Raw genomic sequence first — 21781 nt, 5'->3', positions numbered from 1 at the left:
GTTGGCCTGCTGGAGGGCAGGAGGGCTCTACAAGGGATTTGGACAGGCTGGATCAATGGGTCGAGGTTAATAATGTGAGGTTCAAGAAGGCCAAGTGGCAGGTTCTGTGCTTGGGTCACAACAACCCCGTGAATGCTCCAGGCTTGGGGCAGAGTGGCTGGAGCTGCCTGGAGGAAAAGGACCTGGGGGTGTTGGTCAACAGCAGTCTGAACATGAGCCAGCAGTGTGCCCAGGTGGCCAAGAAGGCCAGCATCTTCCTGGCCTGTATCAGGAACAGCGTGGCCAGCAGGACTGGGACAGTGACTGTCCCCTTGTACTGGACACTGGTGAGGTCCCACCTCGAGTGCTGCATATGGTTTTGAGCCACTCATGACAAGAAGGACATTGAGGTGCTGGAGTGCGTCCAGAGAAGGGCAATGGAGCTGGTGAGGGGTCTGGAGCACAAGTCTTGTGAGGAGCGGCTGAGGGAGCTGGGGGTGTTCAGCCTGGAGAAAAGGAGGCTGAGGGGAGACCTTCTCACTCTCTACAACTCCCTGAAAGGAGGGTGTAGCCAGGGGGGGTCGGTCTCTTCTCCCGAGGAACAGGTGAGAGGACAAGAGGGAATGGCCTCAAGTTGCACCAGGGGAGGTTTAGGATGGATATTAGGAAAAATGTCTTCACTGAGAGGGTTGTGAAGCCTTGGAAGAGGCTGCCCAGGGCAGTGGTGGAGTCACTATTCGAGGAGTGGTAGTGAATGATAAAAGACGGGCAGATGTAGTGCAGAGAGACATGGCTTAGCGATAATTTGTTAATGCTCAATGATCTCAATGATCTTAAAGGTCTCTTCCAACCATAACGATCCTATGATTCTAAATGAATAATAACATATATTTAATGCTTAACACAAGGCAAGAATCAATGATGGTACAGCAAAAAGGCAGTAAACTTGGACTCAGATAACCTGACCTCTGATACGGACCAAGGGCTTGGAGAGCCCTTCTCCTTACTTCTCATCTGAAAAAGTAGAAAAAGTGTCTCCTCACTTTGCCAGTGAGCAGAGAAGACACAATCATTAGTGATTACAATGCATCAGTGGCAGAAGGCTATACCAGTAAGAAGATTTCCATCTCTCTAGTCAATACAGCAGATACAAAACCTTCTTGGTTTAGATTATTTGTCCGGATTACTACCTAATGAAGTAGGATAGAAGGTTTTACTCCACACAATCCTTCAACAACCAATGACCTGTTTCTGATGATTGCTTATGCTATTAGGCAGTGTTTATGTTATAAAACTTGCAAATATTTGCTTCAGGCTGAAATCTGGCATCTTGGCATATAAGGTTTCAGTCTAGAAGAAGTTTTTTTTTCTATAGTAGATTAAAACAAAATTGATTGCACACAAGATGCTTATCAGAAAACTAAAATTGATCCAGCTGCCCTGGCATAAAGAATGTGTCTTTCCTTACACTGCTTTATCCTTAGATTTGCTATAATCATCCTGCATGCCCTGTCTATATCTGATGACATTTCCTATTAGTATGTAGCTCACAGAATCCTGTTCTTGCCTATATCTTTCTGTAAATATTTATAACATGAAAGAGATAGAGGATCTGTCTATTCATGCTTCACAGCTTCGGCCTTGTGTACTTATAAGAAAAAATCACAGAAAATGAGCAGAACTTTAAAGCCCAACAATAAACATCAGAGAGAGGATATAAACATGGCTATGTAAACAGAACACTGTACATATGGCTATACCATAAATCAGATATTGGCTAATAGCTTTTACTCATAAATTTTGGAAAACCTATTTCCTTTAAAATCAGAGAAAGTTAATCTTAAAACTATAGAGTCATAAAAAACCAAACATTTATAAAGTGCTATTCAACTTAAATCTCAAGGAACTCATTAAAAATGGATAAACATCACTAAATCCATTCTGTAAAGCAAGAAACTGAGGCAGGAAGATGTGAACTCATCTTAAAAATACATATTAAAAAACTGCGGTAAAGCTATGGATAAAGGCACCTCCATTTAGAGAGTGACAAAGGGAAGGATTCTCCAGTCTTGAAGACTCAGGGAGCTTCCACAACTAGTTCCAGGTAGGTGGTGAACAATGATGAGGGAGTGGAGTGATGGGATGAGTGGAAACAGTTTTAAACTGAAAAACAAGACACTTAGATGATATATTAGGAAGAAATTTTTCACTGTGAGGGTGGTGAGAGCCTGGCCCAGGTTGCCCAGAGAAGCTGTGGCTGCCCCAACCCTGGAGGCATTCAAGGCCAGGTTGGAGGGGCTTTGAGCAACCTGGTGTGGTGGGAGGTGTCCCTGCCCAGGGCAGGGGAGTTGGAACTGGATGATCTTTAAGGTCCCAAACCATTCTTTGAGCCTGTGAGATGGATCCCACCTCTCTGGGACTGCAAATTCACAAAGAGATCTAGGCACCACCGTGCTGAGCCTTGTGCTGTGAGCACATGTGACAGATGTGCCTTAAATCCTGCTTCCATCTGGACTCTGTGCTTTACTGTCCAGATGTTGGTGTCTTCTGAGGTTACTTCTGTACAGAAGGATGTGGCTCTGACATGCACCGTGATGGCGCATTGCTCGCCAGCCTAGTGCTGCAGGCAGTAAAAAAATCCATGGGGCACTCACATGTCCACAGAAATTACAGCAGCACACCTCTGCAGGGTTGGGCTGACAACATGTACCAGTGGCATAAGGCATGTGTGACTGCAGGCAAAGCCAGGATCCCTTATATTCTATATGGGGTTTGTTTTTCCCCAAAGTAGATAAAGAAAAGGGACAATAACGTGGTCAGGCCCAAAATATAAGTTTAAGGTCTTTTGAGATCTAACCTAAGTACCTTCTTTTGAAAGTAAAGGAAAATAAATGCTGCTGTTAGACTATATTCTTCCATGACACCTTTGCTACCAGTCTCTCAGAAGAAAGTCACTCCATGAAACACAAAACCTCCCAAAAGAAACACAGAACCTCCCAAAAGAAACACAAAACCTCCCAAAAATGTGGAGAGGGTACAGCAGATATCAACAGACCTGGCAATTTTGTTAAAAATTCAGTTGTTTTGTAAGATTGGGCCCATTAACCTGGTGATGTCTCGGTTTCGATTGGTCATTTCTTTCCCCTCATAGAAGCAGCAATGACTGCCGTCATCATACCTTGAAGACTTCTGTGGCTCCCCGTTCGAAGTTGTTGGATCTGTTTTCCAAGATCATCAATTCAGTTTTTCCAGTCTCACCATAAATCTGCATGAAGACTTTGGCATTGGTGCCTGCGGCCCGCACGTCTCCGGTAACTACAGACACCTCGTAGTTTATCACTAGTCCAAAAATAAAGCAATTAAATCAGCAGAGAAGCTCAGATAACAACAATCCCGAGGGCTCAGGTCCAAAATTAGATTACCTTGTCTTAACAAATGACCACGCAGCCGACCATTTGCTCTTATCCAAACCAAATGTGAGATAATACATCTCTTCACTGAGGACTTAACCTAAGAGTTTTCCCTTTTACAAGTATTAAGGCAGCATCAGAGGGGTGCAAAATAGAGCCTTAAAAGGGAATTTTGTTTCAGGGTCAACTATAGAGTGGTTAAATGATCTCCTTAACATAACACAAGGGAACGCAAAGTGTCAAGTTACACTGAGCAGAGGAAAACCACAGGCTCCTTTCTCAGGATCCCAAGGCAAATTTTAACCATAGCCTTAAAAATCCCAAATCTACTGATAAAAGCCAAATAGACAGTAGTAATTTGGTTGTTATTTGTCAAATGGCCTCTCCCTTCCAGCCAATGGTATAATACAAGAAGGATGGGAGGTGTTTGTGCAGGTCTGGGGCAGGTAAACATGAAAAAATCAGAACCCATACAATCTCCGGAAACTAAGATGGAAAACTCAGTAGTGGTTTTCCAACTGTTTTAGAAAAAAAAAAAAAAAAAAAAGAATCCCAAACATCAGAATAATTTGCTGTCCTCACCAACAGAAGCTCCTTGAGACAGGAAATTTTTTGGTTTTGTTGTATAAGACAGTAGTGTCCTGGTCCTTTAAGAACCCCAGTAATACAAATTTAGTCCTAACTATTAAAAAAAAAAAAAAAGGCACAAATTTCTCAATGTGTTGTTTTATCTCACATTTCTCAATAGGCAAAATTTCACTCGGGTAGACCTCCACCTCCACCCTGCCATCAGCCTCATCTTTGTCGAGCCACCGGTTGCAGGGGAACATGTACTGCCTTCCCTGGACTGGAACCGTGATCTGCACACTGGCCAGGAACCAGCCAGAACGGAGACCCACGTTATCGTGTCCAATCAGTATTCGGTTGATCTTTAAAAAAGCAAAGAAAAATGAAAAGGGCAGAAGAAAACCCAACACAACAGAATTTACTTAATATCTCCTTCCTCTGACACCCTTTTATTATTTACCCAAGTAAATAATTTATATAATACATTTATGTGTGTGTTTAACTATTTAAACACATTCTTCACATGCCAGCATGTACACTAGACTGCTGACGTAATAGCCCATACTAAATGTATTTCTTATTCTCCCATGCAAAGGTCAGAGGTTCTCACATCCCATTCAGTCCTTAGCTACATATTGATTCTGAATTCAGCCACTTGCACGAAGCACTGAGCCACTTGCAACTAATTCTTACCTTCCCAATATCCATCGTATCTAGGGTAAACTCATCCACTCGACCACGTTCAAAATAATTGCCTAGATCGTTATCAGAGACCAAGAGAGTCTCTTTGCTGGAATCTGCTTTTTCACCGTAGAGTTTGATGAAAACTTTGGAGTCTGAGCTGGCACCCGGGATATCTCCCGTCTTCACGCTGATGTGATAGCTGACATCTAGAGTGAGATCAATGTATGAAATACAGAGACGTGAGTGGCATCTCCTGTGCTCAGCCAGGCTATTGCCTTCAAACAAAAAATGGAGGGGGAGAGAGGGAGGAGTGGGGTAGGCTCCAGCTACAGGCACAGAAAGGACTTTGCTCCTCCGTTCATGCATCCAGAATCTTAGGACCACACTGGGTGAGCTGTCACACCTTGGAATTCTTCACCAAATCGTAAGAGATGAAACAGTTACACTAATAAGCAGAAAATACCCTGTACTCCCCCCTTTCACCATAAAAATGAGCTTAGGCAAGTGAGGTGATTCCACCTTTTTTTATGCTCACAATCTAATTCAATAGCTTTGGCTGTTTTTTCTAAAACAAAACAAAAAACATCTCAACCTGAGCTCTGTTAAGTGTTTTTTTTTTAGAAAATTACAGTATTGGAGCCCTGGTTTTCCAGAAAAGGACAGTGTAACCTTTTCAGTGATTTTCTTCAGGCAACACCATGTTATTCAGTGGGATCTACTCTATTAAAGCAGTAGCAATTCAAGATGCTTCAGAGAAAGCTATACAAGAATGCAATTCTTAAAGAAATCGTGGCACGAAAAATCAAAGTTTTTTTCTACATATGTAATGTTGCAATCATTCTCTTTTATGCAAATTAATCCCTTTCATAAACTAGGATTTAAGGGTCAGAGGCATTTCTCCCCCAAGTGACCTACTGCAGCTTTTTGCATAAGAATGGCAAAAAAAGCCCTGTAGATTTACTGTGAACTGACATGAATTATTAAGTACAAGAAAATGCACATATATACACAGCTCAAACCAGACCTTCTCTTTTTCCAAGCTAAACTCACTTTTTAGCATTGGTGACTCCCCAGCAGGCACTAATTCTCGGACAATCTGACCATCATCCTCATTTTTGTCAAGCCATCTGGTTTACAAAGAGAAGTAAGTTATCTTTGAATAAATAGTAACCTATCAAACCTTTCAAAATCTAGGCTGGCTCCACACACAGTGATAATTCCCACCACAGTCAAAAAGATATTTTTACGTGGCTCTATATCTCTGTTACATTCGCAGGGGCTTGACCAGACCCTACAGCAGTCACAGTTCAAACCTCCGGTTTTCCAAGCAGAGAGATCATGAGACCCCTGCTTGTAGCACAGTAGACAACCATCTGCTGTGACATCCATCTGTCTGGAAAGCACAAACTCTGCAGGCACAAGTTATTCCTGTAAATAGGTGGTCTCAGCCTCTTGAAAGCATTGACCTTCATTGAGCAGAAATACTTGCAGCCTTTGTTACTAGCCACATCGATTACAACCTTCAGGACATTTAAGTTACTAAAACTCCCTTTTTTTTGGTGCTGTTGCTTACACTAGTTTATCATCTCTTTTCCTCTCTTTACAAATAAGTACATAACTTTTTTTCCTCCACCAAGGAAGGGCTGAATGATGTTGTTCCCACTTTCAGGGCTGGGTATATATGGAGGCGGCTCACATCAACAAAAGGAAGGATTTTCATTGTTTCTCGACATCATTCTGATGATTCAACTACACTAATTTACCAGTCACAAAACAAAATGTAGCGTGGTCTCAAGGGAAAAAAAAATCTGAAGGAAAAATGGAGGGGAACCAATTGCTAATCTGGTAGCCTTCACAGCTGCTCCTTGAGCCTCGGGGATGAAGGAATTACAGCCCCAAACCCATCATATGCTGTACAGCAATAGTCATACGATGACAGCAATGACCCTGGCAGAGGTTTCTCACTTTTCAGTCCCCCAGAATTGCGTCGTGACAGCAGGCACAGTTCCCAGAAAGCTCCTTGTTGTCAGGTACACAGCTACCTGTAGCAGCACCTTTTGCAGTTAAAAATGCTGCTTGAAACCAGCGGGGCTGAACAAAGGACAAGTGAGTAAGCTCTGACAGGTCATGCAGGCTATTTAAATTGCTGTAATTATTCCCAGAACTAGAAAGAGAAAAACAAAGGCCCCAGAAACTGTTTCTTCTTAAAGAAGGCCACACAGTGGCCTTAAAGAAGGTCACTGTGAATGACACCAGACTGCAGAAGAGCTGCTTCTCCACAAGCATACGTAGCGCAGACGTATGGCAGTCTTCCTGCAACGTCGCCGTGCCACGTGTGTCCTCCTTGGCTACCCCTCACACCCAAAAAAGGAGGAGAGCCCACTTCCCACTTAATCTCCCACCTTTGGTTTTGCTGATGAGCCAGCACACCTGGCAACCAGCAAACAACCCTCATAACAGGGACTTTGGGACACCAACAATTGCCCACTCACATGTGGTGTCTCACTGGCAATAAGCCAGCACAGCTCACGGTCATGACCAGTTGGACTTGTCATGGTCACCAAGAGGTAACCATGCATTTTGGAACACTGAGGACAACAGGTCCTTCATTTCATCCATCAGAAGGAACATTATCTTCTTAGGATCCTCCTTTCCCTTCCCACCCAGAACAAAACAATAAGCACAAAGAAACCATGCAAAAAACCAATATCCAAACATGAGCTAGAGCCAGCTGGTCCCAGAAGTGAAGTGTCCATGCAAAAGAGGTGCATACAGCCCCACCACACAGTCACACATCTTCACTCCCAGCTCCCCTCTAAGCTCTGGCGGGTTGTCGGGTACGCAGTCTACCCCGTATTCTTCCCTTTCACTCTGTAAATCAGATGGCCATGTGCAGGTGGCTTGAGAAGGGCTAGAAGCTAAGGGGGTCAGCATGAAGGTGGTGAACATGTGATGATCACACAAACGCCATATGAGGGCATCAGATGCAGTGTTGTGCCTCAGTGGAGGCTGAGAAATGTAGTGGGGATAGAAGAGCAGAAAAATCTGTGGGGAAGACCATGAAATTGATGTCAAGAACTGAGCAAGGAGAGGAGTGCAAGAAGCGTAGAAGATGAGCATGCCAAGACAGCACGTTGTCTTAAGAAAGGAAGCATTTATTGATGTTTTGGGGTTGGGGGATTTCTGTAAATCAGATGGCCATGTGCAGGTGGCTTGAGAAGGGCTAGAAGCTAAGGGGGTCAGCATGAAGGTGGTGAACATGTGATGATCACACAAACGCCATATGAGGGCATCAGATGCAGTGTTGTGCCTCAGTGGAGGCTGAGAGATGTAGTGGGGATAGAAGAGCAGAAAAATCTGTGGGGAAGACCATGAAATTGATGTCAAGAACTGAGCAAGGAGAGGAGTGCAAGAAGGGTAGAAGATGAGCATGCCAAGACAGTGTGTTGTCTTAAGAAAGAAAGCATTTATTGATGGTTTGGGGTTGGGGGATTCTTTTTTTTTTTTTACCTGTTAGAACTGGTCCTTAATACCTTTGTATCATGTAGTTCTTGATGTTGGCTCAGGATTCACATCCTTGGACAGGTATCCAATGGCTAGGGGATCACACCATCCCAAAAGTCAAGATGCTTCTGCATACATGGATGTTAACTGGGAGGACCCACAAAATTCCATCCTGAACTCCACCACCCCAGGAGCATTGAATGTGGGAAGGCAGAAGCCCACAAGGTAGACACACTTCTGCTCTGGTTTTTTTTTGGGGGGGGTCTGCTGCTTTTGTTGCCAGTGTACATGCTGTTGTTTTCTGTCCCCTTCACCGTAACTGATGGTTTAGAGAAATGTAGGATGAATCTGGGTGAACTGCTTCTGCTTCCATGTGGCAGGATGAAAATCCTTCCCACAAGAAACAGACCTCTGTGTGCAGCATGGCAAATGCTAACTGCTTCAGCAGTGAGGATGAACAAGAAAAAATAATCCAAGAAGAAGTACACACCCCTAGATAAAGAAATTCCCTCTAGCAATGTTGGTAGCTACTGATGGCAAAGGAAGAAGTATGTCTTGGACTGGAAGAGGAAGAGGGAGGTTTGTCAGCAGAAGTGGCTTAAGGCTTGCTCCCTACTTTGTTTCAGCCAAGAAAATAGCTAGAAGTGGCAGAAGCACTATTTTCTCAAGAAGATGACTGTAACTAGTGACAGAGGAAGTATTTGGAAGAGCGATGCCATTGCATTCCTTCCCTTCTGCACCTATGCTGCAATATCCTAATTTTACTCCAATGTAATTCCAATAGTGCATCACTGAGCAGCAGATTGCAACCAGGGGTTTACAGTCTTACACTGAACACAAGTGGATCGACGGTTTATAAACACATCAGGCTGTGGAAAACAGAAATTTTCAGTATAGTGCCATCATATGCCTAGCACAAAAGACCTGTCAAAATCTTTTATTTTACCAGAGCTTCCATACAACTGGAACATAATCTGTGCATTTCACATGTGATCTGTGTAATTCATATGCCACTGTGGGATCTGCAAGGGTGTAATCGTGTCCTGTATCATATGCTTAGTTCTAAAAAGACATTGTATGCCCAACAATCCAAAGCGGACATAAATATGACATGAAAGCCACTCCAGAGGGAACTTCTAGGGGACCAGAGAGTCAGGGAAACGCTGGAAAAATATGTGACATGACATCATATTAAGCATTTGAAATCCAGCAGATGATGGCCTGTGTGCAATTAGAATGATTAGCACATCCATTCAATACAGATACATATGTACTTGCTTGTGTCTTTAAATATAGTTTATAGATATAAATGTGTAAAATAGACAGACATTTAAGTCTATTTTTAGGCAACAAAAGGAGGTTTCTCTGGATCCTTTGTATAATGAACAGTTTTGGCATTTGGTTGAATAAATGTTCTTTCACAGGAACATCCTAGTCCATCATCCCATTCATGTTCTGTCTGTTGTTCTTCAGATAATTAACAATATTCCCTTATGCTTGTGCTGGAGAAAAATTAGGATGGTGCAGTCCATATGCTTAGAAAGAAGTGTAATGAAGAACCATTGAAGATTTCAGTGGAGCTATAATGATTTATAGCATATGAAATTCTACCCTATCATGAACTCACCACTTTGCCTGATTGAAAATTCATTCCTGGCTGGGATATAAATATTATGAAAAATAGGCTATTTCAGATAATGTCAGCTAGTCCACTCCTTGGACTTCCACTGAGCCCTGAGGAGAAAACTGAACCTGAAGAATTTAGTTCTGGGCTTCAAAAAGGTTCAGCTCCAGTTCTGGAGTGAAAGGTGAACTCCTTCACTTTGAACTTTCTAGTGGTTTTCATAGTCACAATACCTCAACCACATCAGACATTATAAAGTATCAATTGTTTGGTTGTGCCACTGAATGGCTCGGTGCTCAGTCCCTGAAAGCACGGATATCATAATGTCTTGTGGCCATAAGGGAGGAATAACACTGCAGTGCACCCAAGTGATGTACTAGCAATTCTGCAAATAATGCTGGGAGAAGTTGCTCGCATTTACTCCTTGCAAGCGCAGATCAAATGACCTCTTTAGAAAACACTGTCTCTGGGAAGAGCTGCACGCCGTTCCCTTTACAGCCAACTGCTTTAAGAGTTGAAAGCACGGGCCTGGGAGTCATTATTCCTCGATGCTCTTCCTGAATCTGACACAAACTCACAATTAATCCACTTAGCTTCTCTTTATCTCTGCTGGCTCCCTTGCACAACAGAGACAGTCCTTCTCATCGAGCTCTTGTGACTATTAGGGAATAGATGTTCCTGTAGAGTCATAAAAAAGCTTTCAAATTAAAAGACAAAACAGAGCCACGTATATGAGTATGTAAATAACAAGAAGAGAGGCTACAGTTTATAAGCAATGAAGATCTATAGGGATATCCTATGGGCCTTAGTTACAGTGGAAGCTCCTTAACCAGCTCTTTGCTATAATATCTGCCCTCCACATGGTGACACAGCCTGGTTTTTACAGAGGTAAGAAGGCTGAGAAGCTTTCTGCACGGGTGAGATGTGTTTCTGTGGGAAGGCATTTTGACTTCTAGCTGTCTTACAGTAACAGTGCAGAAAGTCAACGGAGTCACTTTCAGTAAGGACATGGCAGCAGAAGGCGTGTTCTCCAGACCATGCAATTGTGCTGTGTAGAAAAGTGGAAGTTAATCAGGTCTGGGAGATAAAGGCAATGAAAACATCAGCATGTCCACTGGCTGGCCACGGACTGGGCAAGCAGAAACAGAAACTTCCCTGGTGTCCCCCAGGTGGAGTTTCTAACCTATCTTGCATTGGCTCACTAAAAGAAGGCCTCTCTTCTTGACCAAGTCTTCTTCAACATCTTGGCTCTGAAGAAGCAGGTGAAGCAGGCCTCTATGAGCACCTGCCCAAGCAGAGAGGACATGAGCTGTCCTTGGCCTACAGGACTGGAGGGGAACATCCAAATGCTGCAGGTCATGGAGATGTTTATCCCTCACATGGAGGATGCAGTGGGTGAGCACCTTCGCCCTCAGATATCTCCAGACTCCATGACGACACCCGTATACTGCGATGATGCCCCCGTCTCTCAAGAGACACGGGCACCAAAGATAGTGAGAGGGAGCAGCTGTCCCTGTGTTTGGAGGCGATCAGTCATGTTACCTTCTCGATCTGAGAGGAAGAGATAATGCTGGCACAAGGACAGGAAACAAAGCTGCATGAGTAACACTGGTATCACTTGGAAAAAGAGACATTAAGAAAGGCAAGAAGAGTGGAATTCCATCACTTGTGACTTGAAGCCTGAAGCACCCCATTAATATTTTCGGGGTAAGGTCTTGGTTTGTTTTTTTTTTTTTTCCTCCTCCTTTTTTCAGACACTGGGTTGAGGAGAATGCTCTGTGGACTCTGATGACCCAGAGATCTAAATCTCAGGGGAAAGGGATCATCACTCCTGGCAGAGGGAAGACACCCAGTTACGTGTGTGGTCAATCAAGGAGAAAATTTAAAGGGATATCTTTTCCATGAGCCAGCTGCACAGTGCAGTTAGACACAGAAACGTCTCTGAGGAGCCTGAGCAAAGCAGCTCTTCACGTGGACACTCCATGTCCAAGTAAAGAACCCATCTTTCTTGCCTGCCTAACTCAGTAAAACATATGGCTGTTAAATATGCATCAAAAAGCAGCAGTGACAACACGGTGGTTTGTTCTTTGAGAAGGGAGAGGCTGGCTGGCTTCTCACAGCCAGGATGGCATTGCATCTGCCGCTCCGAGCTGTCTCCCCGCTGGGTTTGCTCTCTGATGTGACGGGGATTTAGCAGCACAGAGAGGCTGGGGGTGTCTCCTGGGATGCATTTGGCTGACTCCCCTCACTACAGTGGAGTTCTTCCCAATTTACAGGGACAAGTAACCGGCTTAGTGCTTTTAGCTTTGTTTGCAATTTAAAAATCAGTTTTGTGTCTGCTTTTTATAATTCCACTTGTCCCCCAGGAGATAACTTTTTAGATGACTTGATGTTAAATCATAGAATCATAGAATCATATGGGGTTGGAAGGGACCTCTGGAGATCATCAAGTCCAACCCCCCCCACCAGAGTGGGTCTACCTAAAGCAAGTTACACAGGATCTTGTCCAGGTGGTTTCTGAATGTCTCCAGAGAAGGAGACTCCACCACCTCTCTGGGCAGCCTGTTCCAGTGCTCTACCACTCTCACAGTAAAGAAGTTCCTCCTCATGTTTAGGTGAAACTTCAATTAAAATCAAATTTGGGCCCCTTTCCTCTTGTCCTGTCACTGTGCACCATTGAGCAAAGACCAGCCCCGTCCTCCTGACTCCCTCCCTTTAAGTATTTATAAGAGTTGATCAGATTCCCCCTCAGCCTTCTCTTCTCTAGACTAAAATGACCCAAGTTCCTCAGCCTCTCTTCATGAGAGAGATGCTCCAGGCCCAATGGAGCATCCAGGCACAAATGGAGCTCAATGGACTTCCCTCCTATCAGGTGGGCATCCTGAGAGGGCAAGCAGGGCCTTACGGGACACTGAGCTACGCTGAAGTTTGTCTCCCATGTTTTCACCCAGTTCCCTCTATTTTGTGCTGTGATGTTGAGGCAGACCCTAGTTGATGCCAGGACAGATGGGGCATCGTGTTCCCCATGGGTAGCCTCAGTCCAGCACATTTCTTTTGGCCACTTAATTGTCTAGGAAAGTGAAGAATACACTTATAACTCATTCACAGGGATAAGTTACAGCCTACCCTGCTCTACCATTATCTCTGTCTGCACGATATCCATTTCTCTTCATGCAAGCATCTCTCAAGATGGCAACATAGCAATTTGGCATTCTCCAAACACAAACAGAGCATCCCATTTCTCCTGGAAAGATGGGATGCGCATGTGGGGGACCAGAACCTTGTCCCACCCATGCAGTAAGACCAGCAGACTGAGCAGAGAGTGTTTCTGCAGCAGGCAATTGCAGTGGCACTGGATGTGGTACTGGAAGGTCGTATTTATACCTTTTGGAAATTCTCTGTATTGCTCAGCTAATTGCTGGGAAGTTCGCAATTCAGATTGCTGTTGGTTTTTTAAGGGGAGTTAAAAAAAAAGAAAATAAATCTTAAACCTCCCAATCCACACTCTTTGCTTTCAGGCTTAGCAAAAATAAATGGATGAATAAATGAAAAGGATTAAGCTGCGCTCAGAAAATTCCAATCCTGGAGCAACAGCTAGGCTCTTCAAAGTCTGGCAAACGCATAGATGGAGGTGGGATTTGCAAGCTCTTGTTTCCAGTACCTGTAGCAGGGGAATTCCACAGCCTCACTTTCTGGCTGTCCTTCTTCCCTCACTATCACTTTGGCAAGGTACCAGCCACTGCTTCCTCCTTTGCCATCATGCCCTATCCTCACCCTCCTCACCTGCTTCAGCGTTACTGCTTCAACGAAGAATTCATCAGCCTTTGAGAAGGAAAAAAAAAAAAAAAAAAAAAAGGTAAGGCAATATTTCTCCCTAAAAGCAAACCAACCAACCAAATTTATTATTGCAATCAAACCAACATCATCAGCCTGCTGCAAGATAATTCTTCACAAGATGAAGGAGAAATTCCAAATTAATTTACCAAGGAATGAAAGCTTGAATATTTGTGCTAGATGTATAACATTAGATTTACAAATATATGATCTGCCAGCATTTTAAATCTCCCACATCATTGCATGCCCTCCACAACTGTAAAAAAGAAAAGTAATTTGATTATGAAGAATTTCATACACAGAGGCAGGAAATCCAGGTTCAAACCCCTGCTCAGATATCAGCTTTCTGGGAAACCTGGGGCAGGTCATTTCAGACCAGATCCACAGAGGTATTTAGAGGGGCAGTTCAAAGACATTACTCCGCATTAAATTCAGGCAGCGTGGACTACTGAGCACAATTTAAACCCAGACAGGCAGGCAGACATCAGGCTGCACAGGGGTATTTCCAGCTGCTCCATGAGTTGTGTTCAGATGTTGGTGTGAACCTAACCCAGTAGCCAAATACCCTTACTACCCCACAAGATATATGAATTTTAAGTGTTTTCTTTTTTTTTTTTTTTTTAAGCCTGGAAAAAGGCTAAAATCACCAACCTATAGATAAGCCCAAGTGGTGGCCCCTCCAGACCAGAGCTCTGTTACCCAAGAGCGTACTGGGAGCTGCAATTCCACATGGTTGAAGAGATGTTTTAGAAGAGATGTTTTAAAAGAGATGTTTTAAAGACAGCTGTTTTAAAAGAGCCAGTTACTCCTCTGGGAATTAGGCCAGACAAGTGTCTATGGTACAAGTTATTGAGGCCTCATCCCTGGAGGTGTTCATGGCCAGGGGGGACAGGGCTTTGAGCAACCTGGTGTAGTCAGAGGTGCCCCTGCCCATGGAACTGGATGACCTTTAAGGTCCCTTTCAACCCAAACCATTCTATGATTCTATGTACAGCCACATATGTGTATGGTAAATTCTGTGTGTAAACACACAACATATCTGAAGCATATAGTCCAACAAACAGACATGACTGCTGTGGTTACCATCTGGCCAAGACACCTCTCTAGGTAAGAGAAAGCTCATTCTTTATCTCCCAAAAGCCCATGAAACATGTATGGTGGTATCCAGTTAGCTCCCAGAATGCATGGTGGCAAGGCAAAATTTACATAAATATTTAAAACTATTAAGACAATCTTGATTTTTCCATCATCCAGGACCCCAATCTGACCTTTAAAATAAAGTTAACTAAACATATTACCACTGTTTTAAGTATTAATGATGTGCTTGCACACATGAACAAGTGTAACTAACATACTCAAAACTGCTGAATTGGGATTTTAAGGTACCAAGACCTCATTGAGTCAATGAAGCCTAATTCATTAGGTCTGTTGTTCATCTTATATATTAATGGCTGATATAAATTAATGAGTAAGTAACTAACTGGAACCACAGCAGGGAAAACACCTAATTTAGAGGCATCTTTAAATTTTACCTTCTCTACAGGCTGTTAGTTTGCATCTGCAAGCAAACTTTTCAAGTTAAATTGGTAATCAAGGTACTATTGGTTTAAGTGGCTGTACATTAGAGGCTGTGCTGACTTAGCTACATTTCTTTTTAACAGAGTACCTGAGTTAATCAGGGTAGATGTACTCATTCAGTCTCTTGAATATATGAGGTCTAAGTTTGTCAGATCAATCCTTAAATAGTTTCCAATTCATTCACCAGCTTTCAAGCCCACAGAGCAGCTTTCCATTAACAGGGTCCAGTTTGGTTTGTATCATCCGGATAAAATTAGCCACGTGAATTGATTTCCAAAATTATTTTTCTTCCCCCTCCACCCCCCCATTCATGCAAGTTGCCTTATAACTAATTTTTGGGAGTAAAAATCAAATACTCATCATCTGTGTTTAACATATTTGTATCTTCTGTGAACCAAGCATCTTTCTTTGGAACTCCATTGAAACAGTCTTCAAACTACCAGCAAAACATGACTCATTTTGCTACCGTTTTGACAAAACTAGACTTCACCAAATAACAAAATGCTGTCCTTTACAGCTTGGACATATCTTTTAAAAATAAAAAAGATAATCTGTAATGTAAGTGCATGGGCAAAAAGACGGTGTCTGCAATGCCCATGTCTGCAAACCTTTGTACCAATTGGAAGCAGAACAAACTTTCACACTATGTAAATGTCATGTGTTTCCACGGAGAGGTCGTACAGGCATAAGAAAACCTTGGTGAAAGTTCTTTTAAAATACAGCAATATAAGTGATTTCAGAGAAGAACTGGAAATTCTGGAGATTCAAAGGCAAATACAACATGTTAATGCATATTTCAGAAGCCTAAATTCAATGGTCAGTTTTGAAAACGTGACCTCCTTTTATCCTCATTTTCTTTTCATTCCAAGTCTTCAATCAAATAATGACACAAAAGAGGGAAAATCTGAGGAGTTTTGTGATCAGATTCTCAAAATCTTCTCCAGGAGATACTGATTAGATTTTACTGGACTAAGTTGGACCCTAGAGATCCAAAATGCGCCTCATAATTGAATACATATTAAGTAGGTTGACCCCATAGATCACATCAGCACACTATTTGCTTGTTAATGCTGCAAGGGTTTTAACTGCAGTTTGACCTCTTCATTATCTCCAGCTTTCCAGGGAACAAGCTCTGTCTTCAGCCCAGGCCTTTTCCACCCCCCGCCATTCAGGACATGAGCGTACAAAAACATATGGAAAATAAGACACAAAAAATTAAGTGCAGCATGGTTGAGGGGAGACTGGAGGAAATAGAAAGGAATTGATTTAGGCTTTTGGTTCTGATTTTCACATTAAATAAGACACTTTTTCTTCCTTTGCCCCAGAAGCCAAATTTTTGCCATATTAGATGGAGGGGGAAAGGTTTATTTTTTTTTTTCCTTTTTTCTTTCCTTTCCAAGGGAAAGGAAAGGTTCTTGGAAGACAGACAGACTTTCTGGAAGCCTTCCCCAACCTGAAGATGCAATTTCACAGTCAGTATTTGGCTGGGGAGCAAACCAGGAAACTTTTTTGAACAGACCGATGTCAAGCAAGACCATACTGACCCAAATCTAAACATCCTTCCAACCACAACCTCTTATGATGCTCCGTGGACATGACTTATTTCTCCCTAATGCCCTAGTCCAAACTGGCAAGGAAATCAGCCACGTTTCAAATAGATAGCTCAAAAAAAAAATCTACAAACCATCACATGCTTTAAAACCCATCTTAAGGAGATGCTGTGTGAACTTACATTGCCTTTTTCAAATTTATTGACGGTGTTGATGCAGTTGTAGAGAACACGGTCTCCCGTATCTCCCTGGTCACCAATGAGGCAGACAAAGACGTTGGCATCTGTGCCACTGCCACTTACCGTCCCAGTGCAAATCGTCACCCGGTATTTTATCACTGTGGAGACATAAATTAATAAAACAATTTCAGCGACACGATTAATTGCCATTTGAATTTACTGCATTTTCCACAGACTTGCAATTAATTTTAAGGGTTCGTACTTCCAGTTGGTACTTCTGCTGATGTATTGACTTTTACACTTAGGGAAAAAAAGAAAGAAAGAAAAAAAAAGAAAATAAAAAAAAGGAAGGCCTGAAATATTAAGAAAACCCATAAAATCTCTCCAAAGGAACACAAAACTGCCATCCTCTTCAGTTAAAACCTCATGAATTGGAGTGATTGGAGTGCACAGCCTTCTAAGGGCCCAGGTCTCCTACCTCCCCTCCTGCCTTCCCAAGAGGGTCCTGGTCTGGGGAACTTCTAACAGCATGTTTGGGGAAAATATCATTTTCAGCATTCAGGGGCATGGCAGGCAGACAAAAAGCTGTTTAAAAAGTTGAAAAATTCCAAGCACTCAGGGATGACCTGTGGAATGGGCTCTTTGTATTGGCAGGACAAGCCCCAGTTGGTCCCATCCCCTTGGGACCCCCACAGTGCAGGAACTTAGATGGTGTCTTACCTTCTTGTCACCTTTGAGATCTTTAACTAGGATTTTGCTGGATGGATCTTGAGCTGTCACTTTCCTCCCCCCACCCCACCCTCATCTCTACTCTCCCATCCCATTGGGTGAAGGACTTCCAGAAGAAATTTCACAACAAAGAACCAGCCCCCAGACCAACCTCCAGGAGAGATTCTCCAGCATCAGGAAGGGACAAGAAGCAATGCTTCCTTCCTTCCTTCTTCCCTTCCCAAACCCAACTGCAAGCCCAACACGTGGGTGCTGCATCTCCCCTCTGCTTGGCACCTCATGGGAAAGTGCCTGCATTGAACTCAAGCAGCCCACTCCACAGTTGATTAAACACACATTTCAAACCCAGGTTTATTTACATTTTAATAACATCTGCAATTACAATTACTCTTCCTCTTCTGCGGAGCTGCTCAGCTGCATGCAGATCACCGAGTTCATTGGAAATTTCACAAAACAGGGTCCTCGTGGTCTACAGAGCGTGAAGCTCCATTGGGTGCTTTGGTGGAAATAAGAGAAGTCCCAATGGCCACCTTGAGATATTCCGCTCTCCAAAATGCCCCCTCCAAGTACATTTGATTCTTGTGACACAAGGTCAAGACAGAAGTGACCACTTCAGGAAGCCAACACAAAGTTCTGCAGCTCTACTTGATTAAATCACCAGTTCAAACAGAAGTAACCCAATAAATAGTTGGTGTTGCTCACAACATAGTGAAAGGTGCCTATGCTCTTTAACTACTGTTCTGTGCAACTTCCTATGCATTTATACATACAGCTGCATAAATGTGCATATAACTAAATAAAACTTTAAAGCCTAAAAATGATTGTTAAATTTCAGATTGCATTCCAGCTAGGCTTGCTTTCCTTGAACATCTCTTATAACTTGGCATTTCACATTTTAAGGCAGACTGGAAAAGATACAAGTTTGAAAAAAAAAAACCAACAATATAAATATAGCTCTGGAAACAATTGCGCTGTGGCCAGACCTCTCCCGTCTCCCACCACAGAGAAATCTGCTCAGAAAAAGAGCCTGGGATTTCTCAGTCTTCATGCAGCCAACCACGCAGACAGAAAAGACTGCAGAGAGAAAGTGCCAGAAAGGGAAGCTAATTGAATTGCATCAGTCTGCCCGCCTATCTCTGACACAAAGAGGGCTTCTTTCTATTCAGGTCCTAAGCAAGCCCCTGCACGGAGCCCGTGGCTCTCACCTGGCATGACTTCAGTCACCAGAGATCCCTCCGCAGGGAGCTCCCGCACGATCTCATTGTCGTCTTCATTTATATCTAGCCAGCGGCCGCAGTTGAATGTGTATTTTTCTTTTGTCAGCGTTTTCAGCAGAGTTACCTTCATTAAACCAAAACACTGCGTGAGTTCAGAGGCTTAAAGACAAAAAAAAAAAAAAAAAAAAAAGCAACAAGCTCCTGACAGGTTTGGGGTTTTTTTTGTTTTTTTTTTTTTTTTTTTTGCCTGGGAAGCAAGAGTAGGAAGTGGCAGAAAAATAGCACACATTAATAACGAGATCGTCGTTCCGACTCGTGTGCCGCTGTGATGCATGGAGCAAAGTCTGTCACAGCTGATGGCTTTGAATTCCTCCTTTCTCCAGTCACTTTGTGGTGTTGTGGAAGTTTTGATGGGTACCGTGGCTCTCAGTAATTGCTCGTTGTATGCCACTGTATGAATCCAGAGAGCAAATCCTGGATGGCTCCTCCGCCGCTGGTTCTTGCAGCTCAAAATCAGTGCGTGGCATGTTGAGAAAACACCCAGAAAATGGCAGCAAGCCATCAAAGATCTCCACTTCCTTCCAAAAGAATAATGAGCAAATAAAGTCTGCTGATGGCTGGCGAAGCGGGTGAAGGGAGGGTATGATGAAGGCCTACAAAAGCACAGGTGGCATCGAGAAGGCAGAGGGGGTGGTGTCAACTATTCACTCTTCTGCCACCAGAAACACAGGGCATCAAATGATGCTCGTTCAAAGCGAACAAAAGGGCACAATCAACCTGGTAATTCCTTGCCAAAAGCTATTATGGTTGCTAAAAGTTTAAATTTTCAAGGGGAAGCTGGAAGCTTTGAACAAATGAATGGAAGAGAAACCTGCCCAATGCACTGTATTTAGTAGGTCTGTTCAGGAAGTAAGTCTCCAACTGGAAATAGTCAGAAACTGGAAGAATGTTAGGGTAAGTATCATAAATGCTTGTCCTTTTCTTACTGTTCTCCAGTCATGCACATATGGGACACAGGAGAGAGGATGTTGGGCTAGATGGACTTTTGGCCTGGCCAGTATAGTTGCCCTTGTAATAAAAAATGGAAGCCTGTCCTGACACGAAGCAAGGCTGGCAAGAAATGTGTAAGGACCTGGAACAAAGCATCATTCAGGTTTCACCTAAGTTTCTAGATGATAAAATAGGTGCACAAGTGGTGGGGTTCATATGCCATAAGCCTGATGCATCCAGAAAACCTCAGACTGGCTGTACATGGGCAGATTGATTTCATGCATCTTCACTGGGTTTCTTAGAGAGTTTGGCCCAAAGTGAACCCTAAACACCCTGTCAGATCCCTCTTGTCCTCCCTGAACAAAATTTCTGGGCAGAAAGAGATACCCCAGGGAAATGTATAGCTATGGAAGGCTGAAGCATTCTTGCCCATCATCTGTGAACAAAGAAAGACAACTGCAGCGGCCCAAAGTCTGACCAGCTCTTTCTTTTAGATAAAGACCACAGCCAGACACCTTCTCCCACCATGTGGTGAACACAGCAGTGCTTGATGCCCTCTGAGGTGTTTGGCTGCATATGCTTTAACAGCTCCCTGTCAACGCAGGAGAGCAGGACCTGTCAAAGCACATTAGAGGCACGCAATAAAAACCTCTGAGTGGTAAATTGTGATTTATCATCTCAGTTATTTACAGCTGCAGAGCAAAGTGTATGTTTTGTTAAGTGCAGAGAACCTCTTCCAAGCTCTGCAGAAGCTGTATGGGTGAAGCTTAGAGATGAACTTGCTGCTTTGCATGACAGCGTGGTAATCATTGCTGGTGGAACAAAGGACGTGTGGCTGAAGATCAAGGAGATCACCCTTTTTATTTCCCAAACAGCACAGTGCTGTTCTCTTCTGCACAGCTTCCAGTCTGCAAATGTCTACCTCCTGCAACGGGGCTGTCAGCATTTCAGGGCAAGTTATGCTCTACTGCACAACAGGTCCCTACCATAATTAGTTTTTTGTTATAACCAGCCTAAATAGACCATAGAAGGAGTGGTTTTATCTCTCTGTCTAAGAGTAGGAAGCTTTCTGAAGAATAAGGAAAACCTCCCTAACAGCATGGAGGGGGAGACCACAAAGGTTTGACACTGGATGGGTGGGGAAACGTGATTTTCACCATCCATCTGGGATGTTGGGACCTACCATTTACCATTGCTTTCATTTCCCATACATAGGCCTGGCTGAACTGAGAGGAAGGAGAAAGAATTTCCTCCAAAAAAACCACACAATGAATCCTTCTCTCACCCCATATTTTAGCAAACGTTATGATGTGCTCTCTTCACATCCCATTCTCGTGTTGGATTTCCACTTCCACCCCTCTGCCAGCACCGTCTGTACAGGGTGGCAACTCTGATCCACGGCACATCAAACTCAGCTGCCACCTGGAGAAGGCAGCTACCCAGGACACCAGCAGCACAGCCCTCTGTGACCAATCTGGCTTTTCAGGTCTACCTTCCCTTGCTGTCCCCCCTCACCTTATTCAGATGCCAGCCAGCAAAGGGATTTCTTTTCTCATGCCATATCCGAAGCTTATAAAATGTGCCCAGATCAGGAAGCTCAATCTATAATGGGGAAAAAAAAGTACATTGACCATTTCTGTAAGTCAGCAAAGCATGCACACAAAGGACACCTTGGAATTTCTTTTCAGAGCCAAATCAGAGAAGAGTCAAAAGCTAAAGAAAAAAATAATATTGTGTCCTTTAAAAGTAATAAAACCTATCCTGCAAAGATTCATAGAATGGATTGGGTTGGAAGGGATCTTAAAGACCATCCAGTTCCAACCCCCTCCCATGGGCAGGGACACCTCCCACCACACCAGGTTGCTCCAAGCCCCCTCCAACCTGGCCTTGAACCCCTCCAGGGATGGGGCAGCCACAGCTTCTCTGGCCAACCTGG

The 21781-nt window shown here is 43.4% G+C and overlaps 1 protein-coding gene across 1 annotated transcript in view; it reads right to left on the bottom strand.

Moving 5' to 3' along the window:
• The window catches only part of LOXHD1 (lipoxygenase homology domains 1), a 140804-nt gene that overhangs the window by 86408 nt on the left and 32615 nt on the right, over positions 1 to 21781 (bottom strand). The window contains exons 8-15 of the mRNA XM_014959844.1: positions 21361 to 21447; positions 18844 to 18979; positions 16913 to 17067; positions 13430 to 13590; positions 5691 to 5767; positions 4650 to 4846; positions 4126 to 4318; positions 3158 to 3318 (exon numbers count right to left, since the gene is read on the bottom strand). Of these exons, the coding sequence (XP_014815330.1) occupies positions 3158 to 3318; positions 4126 to 4318; positions 4650 to 4846; positions 5691 to 5767; positions 13430 to 13590; positions 16913 to 17067; positions 18844 to 18979; positions 21361 to 21447 (1167 nt within the window). The remainder of the gene's footprint in view (positions 1 to 3157; positions 3319 to 4125; positions 4319 to 4649; positions 4847 to 5690; positions 5768 to 13429; positions 13591 to 16912; positions 17068 to 18843; positions 18980 to 21360; positions 21448 to 21781) is intronic.

Source organism: Calidris pugnax, unplaced genomic scaffold (assembly GCF_001431845.1).
Source record: "Calidris pugnax isolate Ruff unplaced genomic scaffold, ASM143184v1 scaffold474, whole genome shotgun sequence".
Taxonomy (NCBI): Eukaryota; Metazoa; Chordata; class Aves; order Charadriiformes; family Scolopacidae; genus Calidris; species Calidris pugnax.
This window is presented reverse-complemented; position numbering and strand designations above follow the sequence as displayed.